At 44.2% G+C, this 14,037-nt stretch overlaps 1 protein-coding gene across 1 annotated transcript in view; it reads right to left on the minus strand.

The window, feature by feature from the left end:
* UBTD2 (ubiquitin domain containing 2) overlaps positions 1-12,295 on the minus strand; it is a gene marked incomplete at its 5' end in the record, with an annotated part of 57,450 nt that extends 45,155 nt beyond the window's left edge. The window contains one exon of the mRNA XM_080627375.1: positions 12,226-12,295. Within this exon, the coding sequence (XP_080483501.1) occupies positions 12,226-12,295 (70 nt within the window). The remainder of the gene's footprint in view (positions 1-12,225) is intronic.
* Between the last annotated feature and the right edge of the window lie 1,742 nt (positions 12,296-14,037).

A 14,037-nucleotide genomic window follows, 5' to 3' on the forward strand; every position in this document is an offset into this window, starting at 1 on the left:
TGGACTTTGTAAAACCTTGTTTTAAGCTGAATTGTCACTACTTAATAAAACTTATTAAATAATATTGGGTTTTAACAGGCTTGATTATCAGACAGCAGTGCTCTCAGCATCCCTCTGGATGTAGCCTGCCAAGAGATGTTAACAAAGTAGGACACTGGAAGGAACTGAAATGCTTCCTCCCCCACCACCAAAGTATCTATAGAGTTTTCCTAATGTGGAGCTCAACGCAAATTATTACATCTTGGTAATAAGTTTCCCACTACAAGAAGCTAAAATGCTAATGTCATTTCTACCACGGTCTCGTGGCATGCCATTTTCCCTGAATATAATCATCAGAAATAACATAATTGGAGTAAAAAACCTGCACTTGCATTCCTAAGCTACAACACCTATCTTCTTCAGGATACATAAAGACAAAAAAAGTATATTCCATAAGTGAACAGGTATACAGAATGCAAAAGAAATATTCCTTTGTTTTCCAACACACTATTTTGAAGCACCTGTGGTAAGCACTGCTTTAAGAAAGTTAACTTATAAATTCTTGAGAAAAAGTTGCTCCCTGGGAACTGACCATGACTGGTCATGTCTTGGAACGGTTGAAGGCTGAGAACGGAGAGTATTAAAGTGCCTACCCATTCTGCATGAATAATTGCTGCTCTAAGGTGCAGCAGTTAGCTAGACCCCATCAAAGAGGGTGTTTCATTTGGGGTTCACCAGTTAATACACCCCCCCAGATTTCTACTCTCAGTTGGTTCGGTGAACAGTCTCCACTTGTGTCAAAACCACTTAGAAATCCTCACCAGCAGCAATAAATGTTTCCTGCTATGTTAAAGATAAATGGAACCCCAAATCCTCTTTTTTCAAACGAGTGGTGTTCCCCACTGCTGGGCACTGACTCTCCAAAACCCAGTGGAGTATTTAACTTTTCAAACTGCCTAAAAAAACTAAAGCAGTACTTTAATCACAAGCCATAACCTCTCCTCCTCTTCAACTTAAACCTAATTACTAAAAGGATAGCATTTAGGAGAATTAAGTGCATAACAGACCAGTCATTCTGCTAGAAAGGGCGTGAAACTTCCCAGGAAGACAAAGCACACACAAGTCTTGAGACTTGTCTCTACTAACACTTCACTGGACTTTGGTGGGTAAAGGACTACAAAGCCAATCAGCGCAGAAGTGAAATGGTACCTTATAAAACATGGGTACCTTGCAGCATTAATTATTGCTAAATAGGCAAGGTAAAAACAACAGCAAGATGGTAAGACTCTCAAGAAATCTCCTCTGGTCAAGCTTACTTGACATGAAACATATAAGGATAGCTCAGAAAACGCAGAAACTGCTTCCACCAAACCTGTATGGGCTAGTTACAACATTGTAAACTCTTTGGGGCCACAACTGTTCCTTTGCTTCAATTCATTCACAATTCATAAGCTAGCCCAACAGAGACCCAGACTACACCTTGTACTCAGGAATAGCATGATTGCAGCTGTAAGCACATGTCCCCAGAGAAATGTGATTTTAAAATCCATGAGATACACACAAGGTCACAAAACACTGGAGTTTTCCTTTAAGTAGCATGTTTTGGTAGCATTTCTGTCTGTAAGAAACAAAAGATAGAAAAACTTTTGGAAACCTGTACCTAGACACATGGCATTATTTACATCATGATCTTTCCAAGACAGTGGTGGCTGAGAAAGCTCTGCCACAGTTGAGAAGAACCTTGTATATTTTCTAGGGGTTCATGCCATTTAAAAGAAAAAAGAAAAGATGCCCCAAATACAGTTGAATTGTTTTTACAGTTCTATAGGAAAATAATCTTTCTGTACACTGCATCGTTTTTTCTCATTTTGAGAGAAAGCACTTGTTCAGAAAGTCTCTACCATGAGCCAGAGTTCAAGAACTAGATTATTTACACCTCAAGGACTTTCATTCCAGTACTGCCTTGGAATACCAAACCACAATATCCATGCTCACTTGTTCTGACAACGCTGCTGTTCCTTCTTCCTCCCACAGGAGAGACTAAAATGGTGTATTTTCTCTAGTTCCATTCTGAAGGAGTTTCAGTTAAGGGAAAAAAGATGAGCCTGTAGTATTTTTGGAGCTATTTTTGTGATGTAGTATCAGTGCAGCAGCTGGAGTGTCCTGGACATGTTCAACAAATGTGCTTGTTTCGGTTGTGAGGCAGTGATGGGATGTTGCATTAAGTAACATCAGTGTGAGGCTATACAATGTGCGACTGATTTAAAGCATGCGATTTAATCAAGCAATGCATTTTCAATACTCATGTGGTTTTCTGTTGCAGTTCAAGCTGTTTTGGCACCAGAACTAGTTTTAGATTTGGATAAAGATACAATGGAGATGTATCTTTCACATCTACAGATGTGAAAAACCCAACACACAAATGGCTAATAGAACTCATCTCAAATGAGTATTTAAACCTGTTTAGGAATAATATCCAGTATTGATAAGCACTTTACAAAACATATTTTTATTTGGTAAGTGCTTGTATTTATAGCAACCCATGTTCTTTTAATGTACTCCTGTAGGCACATAGCAGAAAAATACAAAAATGCAGTCTGTTATGTATTTTCCTGAGCCAAGTCATCAACATGCAACGCACAAGTGAGTTCCATCTCTTTAAAAACAAAGTTTTAAATAGATATTTGACAGCTTTCCCCTTCTTCATCCCTCGAAGTGCTAACCCGCAGTTGGGACCTGTGATTTATCACCCCTCCAGCAGGTTTGCCCATTACATGCACTGGACATATGTAATGCACAGGCAAAGAAAGAGATCTGCTCCCCCTAAGCAAGCAGGGCACTCCTGAACAGGCAACCAGACCAAATCCGGGAACAGCAAAGGATGCTGCTACTTAGAGGTGTGAAGCACTGGAGTGCTAAGCTTCATCTGAACGTATGTTTAACTACTGCTGCCACCGAATATAGCCTCCTTGTGAATACATCCAGCAAGAGCTGATGAAATTGTTAGTCAAATCTTCAGATAACATTTATGGTTTCCTAACTGTTTAACATATATGCTACACTTTGCTTCCCATTAACACTTCCAAACTGCTTATTGCCCATGTTTTCTCAGTCCATGCGTTAACAAACTTGGAGCATCCAGAGCTTGCAATTAGTAGAAACAACACTTGAACCTGCACCAAAAAAAAACCCAAAACATGGTTCCACGTTCAGAGACATGGGCAGTGGCCCCTCCCTGCTTCCAGCATGGTGCTGAGGTCCTTCTTGTTCCCTATGGGGGAGAGGGATACAGTGCAATGACTCCTGCAAGAGAGGTTCAGAAGCATTTGGTGGTTAAGAGCCCAACTGACAGCTAAGCATTCTGCATGAAAGACATTATTCTGACATACACAGCTTTTACTTGTACCAGAGATGAAGCAAATGCACCTGAAAACACCTCGATGGCATTAAGTCCAGCATCTATGACACAGGCAGTGCTTTTCTATACCTCTGCCAAGAAATACTTCATGCAGTACATATGAAGTGCGTGAATTAACAATTTTTACTTAAATCAGTCACCTTTTCACCAGCCAGCCATTATCCTATGATAGCCGATGTTCTATAGTAGGCTCAGGCACTTTAGCAGCAGCGTGCGGCCAAAAAGACAACTGGCAGGAGAAAACGGCATTCACCAGCTGCAGGTACTATCTGCTATTTTGTAGGTACTCTTTTACAAAAAGACTGTATTTACCCATACAGACAAGAATTCACAGGAGATGATAGTTCTGTGGCGGAGAAATAAAGTGACAAAGTAAATGTCATCCTTCTCCTGAATCCAGAGTGCCCTTGATCACAGCGTGAGAGCAGAAACTGAGCTCCATGACTGGATTTTAAAAATACAAAGGAAACAAGCTTCCAACACCAAGCTGCTGCGCTCTGCTCCCGATGCCATCTCAGGCCCCAGAGTGTTCTCAATGAGCATGCATCTCTATTGGGAAAAGGTGAAAAATGCCTTCCTGAATGACATGCTGTCTGAACTGAGAGAATTATTTATAGTTGCTGTGTTTATTTTCAATTATTAAACTGTAAGTTGTTACAAACTATAAACTGTTCATCATTTCATTTTATGGAAACTATTTTTGTTATTTACAGAAAAGCATCAATAACAGTAGATTGAATCCATATACATAAGGATAAACTTTCCCTGTTAAATAAGTGCAAGGATAACATGCAATCTGAGGCATTGTATGATACATTTCCACATTTTAGTCTCTAATCTTTTCCCCCTGGGCTGCACCTGTTCTCGCTGAACACTACTGAAGCACTTCACTACCATTTGTGAAGTGCCTTTTCTTTCATATCTGAGAATGTGGGAAAACCACATGATAGATCACGCTGAAACTCCCTGCACCCCCTCCCTTCTACCTAATCTTCAGCACAAGGATGTCTATATATACATTTATATATATATATGTATAAAAAAAATCCTTGCGCACATCTGACTTCCTATGGAAGCAAAGAATCATTTATTCAGAACTGTGCCTATCTCCTCTGATAAAAGACTTTCAAGCAGGGCTTTGATTTATTCCTTTTAAATCATGTTTACCAATATGGAAGGAGGCAAGATGGGAAAAGAATGAAGGGAGGAGCTGTTAAAACGATCTAATACGCAAGCACAGCAGCAAGGATCCCCACCTCCACCAGTATTTCTACTTTATGAAATACAATTTTCAAATGCTTTACATTAGGCCCTAATAGGTCAACTGGATGTAGAACAGCTCCTGCAAATTAATAGCATGTATTAATTGCTCGTGCACTTATTACCTGCAGAACCTGCCATGCCCCTGCATCTCTCAGTACTGTGAAGTCTCAGGACGACTGGCTACTCATGTTATTTTAAGTATTTAAGGTAGCCTAAGAAACTCCAGTGCCTTCAACATTTAAGACATGGTTTTCAATTTGCTTCAAAGGTAGGAAACAGAACAAACCCCCTTTATGCAGTTTGCACTGCCCCATCTTTTGTCTATCTCTCAAAGAGGTTTTACACAAACCTAATCTGAGTGTGCCAGGAGAGAAAGCTACAACCTGGCTAACAGCTATGAGCGAGATCAGCCCACGGTCAGCAGAAGGCAGCAAATGCAAAATACAGGTTCCAGATGAACCTTAAATAAACCACGGTAGACATCATGCATATTTTATTGCACACAGGTCAAGACAGTAAAATATCAAGTTACGTACTACACTATAGGTATTTTCCATTGACTGTCCAAGCAGTGCAATGAGCACTCACGCTGCTTCTGGATGCGTCACTTCTACTGATACTGGTAACTCCGGATGAAGCACTGAATTAGATTCTGTACTTTTCACACTGAAAACACAATCACAATGTGTTCCTTAAAAACAAACAAACAAAAACCCACCTGCACTTCTTCTGCTTCCCAAGTAGGGGAACATTTTCTTCAAATCTTAGATGTCAGCCAGACTACATATAGCTTGTAACATACACTTACAGCTTCATCTATTAGATGTAGCTACAGCTACATCTACTATTGTAGATGAAGCTGTAAATGAAAACATCAGAGTGCAAGTAAAGTGTTTCATTCAACATCCAGAAATCATGTTACTGACTTCAGCTTTTTTATATCTCCTTGTATTCCACCTGCTTTGCAGAACTGGTCATTTCATAGCCTTTCCCTTTTGATTTCAGGCAATTGAGCCTCATCACTCTCACCATGCTCCCATGCCAAGAGATGCCAGGCACTAACCTCCCACCAGCGGGACCACCAGCCATGGCCCTGGCACTTTCCCAGAGAGTGGATCCGATGTGCCCTGCACACTCGTTCCCAACACCAACCCTGCCAAGTCACAATACAAGCACCAAAGTCTTAGCATTGATGTAAGCAAACAGAACCTGTAGGCTTTCAGTAAACAAAGCAAGCAGATGCCCCTGAAAGCCCACTGTACACATGCAATGCTCACATCACCCTGGCATCCACCCAAGGTCAGCACCTTTCCACATGCTGAAATTCAGCATCCCAAACTAGGAAGACATCCTGAGAACCACCTCATCCACCTGCTTACTCTATTTTTACTACAATTATGATGACTACAGCTGTCTAAATGGAGCAGCTTTTAAAACCAGAACTAGGAAGATAGAGAAAGCTCAATTTCATAATGTGACTTTTGCAAAAGAAGAAACCTACACAGCTTCCAGCTGAAAGAAAAACAAAAGGCACAAACCTCCACAAGCTTCACCTGAAGCACCTGCTTGTAGGAAAGATGAAGGTGAACCAAGGACTCCTGCCTTTAAATTGCCACACACCAACTTCTCTGCTTCATCCTGGCTGCTGGATGGCAAAACTCCCCCATGGAAATGCTCTTCCCTTTGCAAGACAGGGATGCGACCAGCCCTGGGAAGAGAAAGCTCATGGCTGTGCACCTAGCTGCGCCTCTTCTCAGGGAACACCCCAAGGGAAGGAAAACCCAGCCCTTCCTGCATTTTCTTTCAGAGCAGTACTTCGGCCATGCTCCATGGCTGTGGACACACTGAGATCTGGCTTTTCTGCAGGAGAAGATGGACATATTGCACCAGCCGTGCTCAATGAATGCTGAATCTGGGGTGAGAAAGAACTGGGAGGATCATGAAGTACCTACTGGCCAGTACAGAATACCTTCCTACAGCAGGCATAAGCAATTTGAATTTTTAAACAAACAAATAACTAACTTACTTAAGGACTAAGGAAGGAGGTAAAGAAGTATTTGTATCAAAGGAGTCTGAATTTTAAGGCAGTGAAGCAGAGGTAGCAAGTTGGAAACAACTGCCTGAAAACACGACTGACTTTTATACACAGCAGTTGTCTACAAGACAGGGTGAAAGCTTGAATCAAAGCCTTCAAGTATCACAGTCCTTTTCTGCTTATAAAGCAGCAAAGGAGCAGTTGTATTTATTTCTCACACACAGGCATCTGGTCAGAAGTTTTTCAGATATTTATTTTCTTTCAGGAGCTGGGTAACCAGACTGGCTGTGGCAAACTTGATCCTTCCTTGTACCTGCAAGAAGACTTGCAGGAATTGGCAAGACTTAACTATAAGGCAAATCTTTATTTCTGGCTTCAACTGTATTATAATTTGTGACTCATGAATTATATTATTCAACATTCCCATGAAAAATAATAGCTATCATATTACCTGCTGCATTAAGAGCAGATCGCTGGGTTTCAGATTTTATTCAAACAGGCAACTGATATTTTTCCATTTATCCAAAGTCTCCAAAGCACAATGAACGTACAATTTATTATATTTAATATTCAGTGAAGGAGGACATTGGTGCTTTGAACACTGAAATCCCAAATAGAAAAATTGAAACAAATCACTTCATCTGGAAACCAAACAAACAATTACATGAAGGAACACCAAAAAGGAAACTGAACAGCTGTGCTCATCAGCCTTTACTAACAGTGAAAGTAACACCTTATTTCATTTCCTAAAACTTACTTGTTATCACCTGAAAACAAAAACAGAGTCTATTAGTTTACAAATGAAAAGTGACATACCATCAAAGTGATATTCCAGTAGAAAAATACTGGGGACTGAATTATCAGGCATTCTCAGCACAAGATCCACAGATCCTAAGAATCTCAAGAGGGCTGTGGATGCCCAGCCTGCAGGAAACCAAGCCATTAAAGGCTCCTTTTATTACAAAGCCCTGACAAAAACCACACGTACTCTTGGGGAGCTCATGAGAGATTCAGAGCAAGTTGGAAGAGCCATGCTAAGCTTTTCTTCTTATTAAAAAAAAAAAAGCCACAGCAAGACTCAGCAGTTAATGCCCAGCTCTGATTTAATGAGAGTTTTGCAAAATCACATCCAGCACCATATTACAGGGTTGCATTACAAACCAGCAGGCACAACCTGACATCTAGAGCTACCTCCTTTAGATTGGAATGAAACCCCAGAAAGGTGCTTTGCGCAGGCACTCACCATCACAGCTTGTAACTAGCAGCCAAAACGCAATCTGGAAGTGGGAGACTCTTTGACTGCTCTGATTACAAGGGGCAGGCACCAATGCTATTAACTGCTCGGTCATGAGATGCTTGTTTAACCCCCCCATGCAAGCCGTGCATAGCCCTACTGTATTAGTCCAATTGTGAGCAACAAATCTGACTACTTAATATGCAGATTCCCTTGGTCAGTCTTCCATAGAAGCACCATGAAAGCAGTTATTGTAACTTCAAATTAGACATGTGATAAGCAGCACTGCACAGCACTCTAAAGAAAATATTCAAGAAACTGTTGTCCAGTTACCAAAAGCAGAGGTTGAGTACATAATTTGGCTTTCTAGAAGTTAACAAAGCTCCGGCACTACATCAAATACCACAGGAGGAATTTAAAGTTTTAGTAACCTCCTATTCCAGCATGTCAGTTAAATGCGCAGCCCTATTTCCACTTGTCCCTATTACCACTGCTGGGTGAGAGGGGCAGCAGTAAAGAAGACAAATTTCAAACAGAATCAGCATCTTTTATAACAAAGAAGGGTGATAAGAACTCCTAGCAGGCAGGCGAACATCATGTCAGGGAGAGCGCAGCAGCAATCAGACAGCTGCAGCCAAAAGCCTTAATGTGGAATGGCTTGTCATGCCCATACTTCTAGACACTGGATTTCCTGCCCTTTCGTTAGTCCACACAAATAACTGTCTCACTGAACTTTACCAAGATGAAGTAATACGCAACTTCTAACAGGGGTGAGAGTTTCCCAGAAGAAAATGAATGGGTTCATGTTTCTTCTTTTCCTTCCTACTGCTCCCCCCAAAGAAAGAAGTCTAAGATGATTCCTCCAGAAAGGACTTGCCCATGGGGATGGCAAGTTGAAAATCCAAGTTCTCCTGGTTTTGCTAAACTGAACATACCTGATAAGCTATTAAACCTTATGTAAAGGAACAAGTGCAGAGTTCTCCAGCAGTTTACTCCAAACCTAGTGCTCTTCCAAAGAGCAAACACGCCTGAAGAAGTCATATCACATGTAAGTGGCCAGAGAACAACTACTTCTCTGCCAGCCTCACCATCCTGCAGAAAAGTCTCCTTTGACTAGGCACAGCAAGAAGAGATACGGTGTTCAGCTCCTAAAAGTTTGGAATATCAGATGGTAGACAGCCGAGCTAAAGAGATGAGGGGAGGAAACCATGTGTCTATAAATCACCTAACAATCATCTTTTATTCTTCCTTGTATCTCCTTTAATCCATCTCATCATCCAGGATACCCACCCACCACAACACACTCTAATGGTATCAAGCACCAAGACAGGAACTTTTTCCTAAATACAATGAGCAACATTCCATTGAAACAAAAACCTGCTAAAAAGAGCAGTGATAATGAAACAGCTGGTACCAATCTGCAAAGACCATTTCATTTCCAGCAGGAGGGGCAGAGCAGCATCTGTTTAATTCTGGGTAAGAAACAGATGACTCCTGCTTCGGTCAATGCAACAGAAACATGCAATAAGCTGCTATACCCATAGGAGAGATGGCATTTTTGATTAATTCAGTCTTACAGAGATACATGAGTATATGCAACAGCTCTCTGGATACATGCAAGCATCCTGACCTTGACACATACCAATAGTTAGAATACAAAGGACACGCAGGTGGTCAGGGCATGCTGTCAGCTTTGCCGAGCAGCAGAGAAGTAACGGGAAGTGCCAGTGATTGACAAACAGACCAAGGAGAATACCAGGATGTGACAAATCCTCATCTCAACTTCAGTGATACAATTAAGCAGGATTTCATCAGTCCCCAGCGCACCATAATAGACTGAGATCTGTATGAATTTGACTTTAGATCCAGCTCCCACTTTCACACGGCATCAAGCACTGCTATTGGCATCTAATCAACCTCTTGACCACCCCTAATTCTCCATGAAACTTTTCCCTTCTGGGGAAAAGACAAAGCCTCCCCAAAATAAGTCCCTCACTGGCAGTGCTCTCATTAGAACAGAGATTCTTGTTCCAAAACACCTTCTTGAGATTTATAAATGGTCGGCCCTGCTCACTGACAGCAATCTGAAGGTGAATACACCAGACTAGGTCACAGCCCAGGAGCTGGAGGAAATGAGCCTTATACGGGAAACAGGATTAAATCACCTTTCTGTACAGTCTCCAAATCATGTTCACTTGCGCTTCAGCTGGTTCACTTGCTGATGCTTCAAGACATAAGCTCCCTTGAGAGAGCAAGTCAGACTTCATACTTGGCATGGGCACACTTGCAGAATTTGTAAAGCTAGGAATTAGTGCAGACTGGACTTGGCTATCTCAGGAGTCAGATTTATAAAAGATAATTCTGAGGTTCTTTCAGCTTAACCTACACACCCTTTTTTTCTTGTTGAGAGGCAGGAACAGACACATAACGTCACCAAACAGCCTACTGCATACTGTAGCTGATTGTTTAAGACAGTCCTAAGAAGCCCATAATTCAACTGAAATTTCATCACTTCTCACTTCAGCAAGACAACCTTAAGGAATATTATCCTTAGAGCATGAATCAACATGAGCCAGCTGACATACATTTCACATCTACTGCATCTTGAAAAACCACGCTGCTGTTCTAATGCACCAAGCACAATAGATTATTTAACCCCAAAGCAGCAGCAGCGTGTTGTGCCATGCCATGCAAACATAAAGCAGGAATGTGCTCCCACTAAGTCCACCCAGGATAGTACTCTGCAAACAATTTGGATGGAGACAGCCCATCTCATGTGCTGCTACTGGGTGTGCAATAAGGCTATTTTATGGTATCAGCCAAACTCTGGTATTTCCTATCTTATTCATTCAGTATCACAGGCAAGATAAGAGTGAGGAAAATAAACTGAGGCTATTTCTGTGACATGATCTCACCTCATAACACCTAGCTAGTGAAGCAGGTCTCAGAACAAACAGCGTAACTTTTAAAGCTATTTTTTGATCAAGATTTTTGAAGAATGTGGTGATTTCTGTTATTCTTTTTCCTTGACTTCTAGTATGGTGTGGCCCTTTCTGCACTGACACCCCTGCATTTTTTACTGGCTGGTAAGTCTGCTTAGTACAGATGCTTTTTAGATAACTCACTTCTTCCTTTTATTTTTTATTTAATAGAGGAAAAGAATAAAGAAGACTGATACTCATGAAAGTTATAGAATTCTTTGTAATGACAATGATGTGATTAAATCCTACATAGTTCTTAGCAGCTGGACACTGGTATTTCTATGAACTACGTATCCAGCATCAATCAGCAGGTGGTCGCTTCAGATATAATTGTAAGCAGTGTTTGGGTTTTTTCTACATTATTGAACAACAGCAAAGTCACTGGTATAACAGAATACCCATCAGCTGGGGCATCCGTAAGAAAGCCACTCATAATATTCCATAAGGCACAGGGGAAAATGTAGTCCTTGATGAGCAATTCTCAACCTGAAATCTGTGGCCCCTGCATGCGTAAGGACTACTTATAAGTCAAATGTCCTGTGGGTAGGCTGACTTTAAGTGACAATAATGCATATACAGCTCAGCTGGAGAACATCAGGGGTCCACAAACCCAAGAACGCTGAGAAAACAATCATTTAGGTAGAGAAAAACAGAAGGGTAAGGGCCACTTGCACTGCAGCAGCGTTTCCACATAAGCTCACCAAGTAGGTGTGCTCTTACACGCAAGTGAGAACATGCCGCTCCAGCATCTGAAGTCGCTGGAAATTGATTACTTAGCATGGACGATTTCGGCTGGCAGAAAGAATCTATCTTTCTTAGAGAGAATAAAAAGAAAAATAAACCCCAGCCCCGCAGCAGTGCCAGGATCTAAGTTATCTGAAGAATTATTTTCCGCACACCACAAGGAGACGAGCCCAAGGACAACAAAGTTTAGCAGCCTCAGGCAGGCCCTTTCCCCAGCCTGTCCATTTCATCAGGCGCCTGCCCCCGGGCCGCGCCGGGGCCGCGTCGCGGAGCCCCCACACACCCGGGTCTGCATCCGCCGGGGCTGCGCCCACCCTGCGCCCCGCCGAGCTCCCGCACACCACCGCCGCCCGGCAAAGTTGCGGCCCCGGCGGCCGCGCTGAAGAGAGGGTGGGAACCGGGCGCGGCGCCCCGAGGCCGGAGAGCACAGCGCGGCTCCCCCGCCTGACACCAGCCCCGGGCCCGTCCCCACCGCAGGCCCCGGCCCGCAGCGCCCTCCCCGGGGTCCCCCCGCAATGCCGGGGGCGGCCCGCCCGACCTCCCCCGCCCAGCCCCGGGGCCCGGCGCTCACCTCCGGTGCCGTCCGAGTTCTCGTTGAGGCTGCCCGAGGAGTCGTGGTGGGAGCCCACACACCCGCCCATGGGGCCCGCCCGGCCCGCAGACCCGCCGCCGAGCCGCCCCCCCACCCCCCTCCCCCTGTAGCCGAGCTCCGCCGCCGGCCGGGCAGGCGCGATGGCTCCGGAGCCGCCTCTTCGGTCTGCAACACCGCCCCCGAGGCGCGTCCTCCTCCCGCCGCCCGGCTCCGCCTCCGGCCCGCCGGGGCCCGCCCCGGCCCCAGGCTCGACCCGGTCCAGGTCCTCGTGCCGGGCCCGAGCCAGGTGGGGTCGGCAGCCACCTCGCCTGGTCTTGCGCCGCTGCAATGCGCAGGCCGGGACGGGCCTGGCTGCAGCACAGTGCCGCCAAGCCCAGGGCCGCCCCTCGCCTGCCGAGTGGCGGCTGCCCCGCAGGGCAGGGCGAAGCCCCGGTGGAAGTTGGCGGGCGGCCCTGAGTCGCTGTGACCGGCTCCGCCGCAGGGGCTGGGCTGGGTCGGGTCCGGTCGCGGCCCCCGGCGCAGCGCCGAAGAGGGAGTAGGGCGACGGCAGCGGGCTTTGTGTGTGGGATGCGGGGCCAGCCCTCGCCGCTGCGGGGCCAGCCGCGCCGCAGCTTCCAGGCTCGGGGTGCAGGGATCGGGCGAGCCGGGCCCTCCTGGCTCTGGTAGCGAGATGGGTTTGGTTTTCTTCACAGTGGAGAGCGGGGCTTTCCTGTCTGCACATTGAAGTACGCGCGCGTTCCGAGATAAATCTGCGCCCCATTAATCATACAGCTACATCTGTACATACTGCCCGTTTAAATGATAATAAAACTAAGCAAAATGAGTGCTGCTTGGTCAATGTAGGTCTTCTACCGTCTGAGAAGAAAAGTTTGACTTATGTGCACCTAATGCCTAGAGGGATTATCTTACTTCAATGGCAATCTTGCCATGGGTTCAGGGAGTCACAGCTGGTATACTCCACAGATGGACTGTAGCTTTTTGAAACAAGCAGCAAAAAGTCCGAACATTGAAAAATGGAAGCAGACAGTGCAAAAAATAAAGCATGATAACAGACTGCGCTCCGGGTTCCCCACATGCTCTGCTATACATGGCAGCTTAATGTTCTGATACGCACAGCAGAAAACAAAACACAAGCTGAGCATATTTTACCACCTTAAAGATGACATTGCAAATGTATTTTTTAGAGTTAAAATAGCATAGCTGTTTGTAGAGCTCGCAGTCACCACAGTGGAAGGAGCGGACAGACAAATCTGGTGTTCTATCATTAAGTTTCCCGCATAATCTTCATACCAAAAGACCAGCCAGCCTTTGGGAAGGCACTTGTGTTGATAATTAAAATCCCAAATGTGTGAGAGAAGCTGAGCGGCAAATGCTGAGCACTTCATCATCTGAGAGCAAAATGACTTAGCACTTTATGGTCTGCTTTATGGGCTCAAATAGGAAGGTCAGGACTGGTAAGAAAAACCAAGGGAAGGATCACTGGAGTGTGGATACATGCACACTTAAGGAAAGCAAAAAATTAACCAGATAAAGGAAATACAGAGCTCAGTTGGTCTAATTTCATCACAGATTGTATCTGAGAGCGTGAACGTACACAGGTACAATCAAAGGTACATCAGGGGTATTTGTTTTTTTACTTTGGATCAAATGTAATTTGTTCAAAATTGTAGGAATACAGAAGAAAGTTAAGGATGTTTCAAATTGCCATGAGAGTAGGTGTTGATGTGGGTATATTGTCATCAGAGCGCGATAATTCTGTGGAGAAAGCATGACTTTCCTTGTTCTCACGCA

The sequence above is a fragment of the Psittacula echo genome (genome assembly GCF_963264785.1).
Source record: "Psittacula echo genome assembly, chromosome: 11".
Lineage (NCBI taxonomy): Eukaryota > Metazoa > Chordata > Aves > Psittaciformes > Psittacidae > Psittacula > Psittacula echo.